Here is a 3,735-nt window from a genome sequence, read left to right on the forward strand (position 1 = left end):
TTCAAGGACCTTTCCAGGCCACACTTCCCTTCTCCCGGTCACCCAAGGCCTAGTCATCCACCACACTTCTCCCTGCTGGGATGCCAAAGTGGGACCCAGTCTTGCAGGGGCCACTCTTTCGCCACCCTGACTCTCACTGAATATGGACACATGACCTTGCTCAACCTCCACCCAGCCCCACTCAGCAGAGGCAAAGCAGGAAGAGAAGGGGTGGGGATGTCAGGGGCCCACCCGGAAGTGCAGCAGCCAACACAGGAATAGGAACCAGGCAGAGGCGCAGGGACCTGCGAGGGCTCCATTGCTCATTTGCTTCTTGATCCATTTGGTATATTTGGTGACGCGGGTATACACGCCTGGATTCTCTGCTCTTGCGCAAGCCTTTTCCCAGGATAACACCCCAGCCAGAATCCATCTGCCCTCAACTTCGCAAGCCAATGGCCCCCCGGAATCCCCCTGGACAAAGAGAGCAGTGACGGAGGCTGTGGGTCCTGCTGGGCCCCAAGGGACCTAGAATGCCCACCCTCTGAGTTCTGCTTGGAAGAGTCTTTCATTCCCTGAGGTTCGCACTCCCAGGGGTCCTCCTTTGGCTCCTCTGTTAAGGACCCCACTCCAGAGTAATGCCCAAAATCAATGTCTCAGGAGAAGGCAGGAGGGAGCAGAGCACTGCCTGGTGGCGGTAACAGAGGAAGGCCAGGCCAACCCCTCCCCAGGGAACTACCCCCACCTGGCAGGAGATCTGCCAGAACCTCCCGGAAACTCACATTGCACAAGTTTTCTCCATAGTTGGTGGCACAGACCATGTCCCTCAGGACAAGGGGGATAACTCGGGGGAAGATGGACTTCCTGTGGTAGATCCGGTCACACTTCTTGTTGTCCATGATAAACACCTCGGCCTCTTGCAGCTCTGTGGTCAGCACGGAGTCAGCTGTGGAGAAGCCCAGCAGGGTGAGCACTAACTCCTCACTGCACGCAGCCCTGACCTCTGCCTAGTGCCTTGTCACCCTACCCTGGAGACTCTGCCAAGCCACACCCTGTCACACCTGCAAGACCTCCTTCACCTGCCCCACCCTCCTGCAGTGCAGACCTTGTCCGGCAAGTACCTCACCCTCTCTGGCTCTGATTCAAGATCCCTTTCTTGGGAAGCTTCTGCTTCTGAACCAAGCAGGCCACAATCCAAGTTCCAGTGCAGCCCCTTACAAGTTGGGACCCCAACCACGTATCACGTTTCTCCAGACTCCAAACTTGGTGTGCACTAGCTGTTCCCTCTTCCACCTGACTAACACCTGCTCCTCCTTCAGGCATCTCAGGCAGTCCCTCTGACCAGAGCTCATCACAGATCCCTCCCGGCTTGGCCTCAAGACCACCTGGCAAGGTCTTTGTCTCTTTCCTCCTCAGCATGCGCCCCTACCCATGCTCAGTTGTGACTTCCTTCCAGGCAGGGCATGTATTTCCAATGCCAAGGGCTGGGGGTGTGGCTGATGCTCAAAGTTTGTCAAGTGAATGAATGAGTGAGTGAGTAAATTTATGAATCCCCAACTCTGAGCTTCTAAAAGAGGCAGGTGATCATGCCCAGCCCAGGCACTGCTAGGTCTGAATGAGGTATTCACATCAATAGTGACAATGAGGAGTGGTCGATCCTAACACATTCAAAGAACCAGGGGCCAGAGGTGACAAACACAAGCTTCCCAAGAGGCACCATGAGGGGTCCAGCAGGAGAGGTCCCGGAAGGAAAGGAGTATGCTCTCTGTGGTACCACACCCACCTCCCACCCACCCCACTCACCTGAAAACCTTTGTTTAACCTGGCTCCAGCCGGTCACCCAGCACTGTGTCCCAACCTTCAGGTTCAAGTTGGGCTCAGGGAGACAGATGGGCTGCATATAGTTGTTGAAGACGACAGGAGTGTGAAGGTGGAGAAGGGCGACATCACCTACGATGAAATTCTGGCCCCAGTACTTGGGATGCATAATGATGTCCTTCACAGGGATCCGGAGGGCCCTGGTGAAGTTCATAGGCTGCAGCTTGGAGGTGCCAAGCATCACCGAGTACTCCTTGGTGCTGCAGGAGATAGAGAGCTCCACCTGGTAAATATCAGGTTCCCAAGCACGAATATGTTCTTACCTCCCCCACAGCCCCTCTCCCTTAGCAGAAGTCCTGCCTGGTTTGCTGTGTTAACCCCATCTTGCCTGATCTATCCCAAGGGCCCTCAGGGTCAGAGGTCTGACTGCCTCTTCATTCATCACTTAAGTTGATTCAAGGTGACCAGGTCTGTGTGTTGCACATGTAGGTGCAGAGGTGTTGGTGTAGTTGGTGTACATGTATGTTCTCTTGTGTGTGGCACTAGGGAATGTGTTCTGAGTTTTCTTGCTGCTCAGTTTAGGAGACTCTTTGTGACTTGGGGCTCCTGCCCCAGCTCAGTCCCTGGCCCCCGGACTTCCCGAGCATGACTCTTCCCTATTCTGGATGTCCCTTCCCACGCTCTTCCAACCCCTCTCCTCCCCCATTGTTTCACAGAGGAAATAAGGAAGCTGGGCTGGGCCCGTTGTAGCTCTGGGTCTCCAGGCCCTGGACACATGGTCTGCACTCACCCTCGGATGCAGTGGGCAGCAGTCACCACCCAGCTGGAGTTAATGAGGGCCCCTCCGCATACGTGCTCATTCTCCATCCGGAGGCTCACCTCCCAGGGCCAATGGCGGGTCACGCCCCCATCCTCCGACCACCAGGGTGCACCACAAACTTCAGGCACAGTGACCGCATAGAGAAAAATGAGAATGACTGAGACCAAGGCACCCTCCAGGGCCAATTTGCACAAAGCTATAAACTCAAGGGCTTGTTCCCATTTCAAAGAGGGGGAGACTGAGGGTGAGAGAAGGGCAGTGGCCTGCCCAAAGGCACTGAGCTAGACAGAAATGGACAATGACAGAGATAAAAAAGCATCAAGACAGAGACATAGAGACATCACAGTGGGAGAGAGAGATACTGAGAGTCACAGGGAGCACTCAGTACAGAACCTCTAAACAAAGGAGAAGCAGAGGAGTCCCAAGACAAGAAATGCATTTTCTTGTGTCTGGGGAGGCTCCTAGGCCACACTCCTGAAAAGCTACAATTCTTGCTGCATCTCTTAGATGCAAAATGCCTCTGTCCCTACACTGCTCAGAGTCAAGAAAAGTTTCTGCCTTCTATGATAGAAGTTTTCACACTGACCATTCAAGGTCCTAGCATGATCCACGGAGGCCCCACACGCACAGCTCACACACCCTTAGTGTGCACATACTTCTGCCAATCGAGTCCTACAATTGGATGAATGTATCAATAAACATAGATGCAGAAATTCTACATAAAACATTAGCCAACATTATACTTTTAAAAAACCAATGCACCATGATCATATAAGGATTGTTCCAGGGGTGCAGGGGTAGTCCCATATAGTGTAGTCTCCACATAAATTAGCTCTAACAATAAAGAAAGAAAGACCATGTGCTTTTCTCCATAGACACAGAAAAAGGCATTTGAAAAATGCAACATGTTATGACTTTAAAAAAAAAACTTCTTACTTAAACTAGAAATGGAAAGGAAATCCTTAACCTTATGAAAGTTAGATATGCTGCAAACCTACAGAAAACATCATATAAACGTTAAAGAACAGGCAAAAAAGAATCTATCCCATCAGAGGCCAGTAAGAAGGATCCTCTGTGAGGAGGAGAGCAGAGGAAGTAATGCATAGAGCACAGGGGGC

At 52.2% G+C, this 3,735-nt stretch overlaps 1 protein-coding gene across 1 annotated transcript; it reads right to left on the bottom strand.

The window, feature by feature from the left end:
• Window positions 1-219: 219 nt before the first annotated feature.
• On the bottom strand, window positions 220-2,693 carry PRSS45 (protease, serine, 45). The gene is made up of 4 exons (XM_012637877.1): window positions 2,588-2,693; window positions 1,783-2,057; window positions 762-925; window positions 220-453 (listed from the first exon to the last, which is right to left on the bottom strand). Exons 1-4 carry the CDS (start codon window positions 2,662-2,664, stop codon window positions 220-222), a joined length of 750 nt encoding a protein of 249 aa, XP_012493331.1. The 5' UTR covers window positions 2,665-2,693.
• Between the last annotated feature and the right edge of the window lie 1,042 nt (window positions 2,694-3,735).

Source organism: Propithecus coquereli, unplaced genomic scaffold, assembly GCF_000956105.1.
Source record: "Propithecus coquereli isolate 6110/MARCELLA unplaced genomic scaffold, Pcoq_1.0 Scaffold1, whole genome shotgun sequence".
NCBI lineage: Eukaryota > Metazoa > Chordata > Mammalia > Primates > Indriidae > Propithecus > Propithecus coquereli.

Bases quoted from the DNA above. Each gene is read 5' to 3' on its own strand.
- PRSS45 (XM_012637877.1), bottom strand. From the start codon at position 2,664: ATGGAGAATGAGCACGTATGCGGAGGGGCCCTCATTAACTCCAGCTGG. The intron at 2,058-2,587 runs GTGAGTGCAGAC...TATCTCCTGCAG, and splicing joins GCTGCCCACTGCATCCGAGG to CACCAAGGAGTACTCGGTGA. The intron at 454-761 runs GTGAGTTTCCGG...CTCTTTGTCCAG, and splicing joins ATGGAGAAAACTTGTGCAAT to GGGGATTCCGGGGGGCCATT.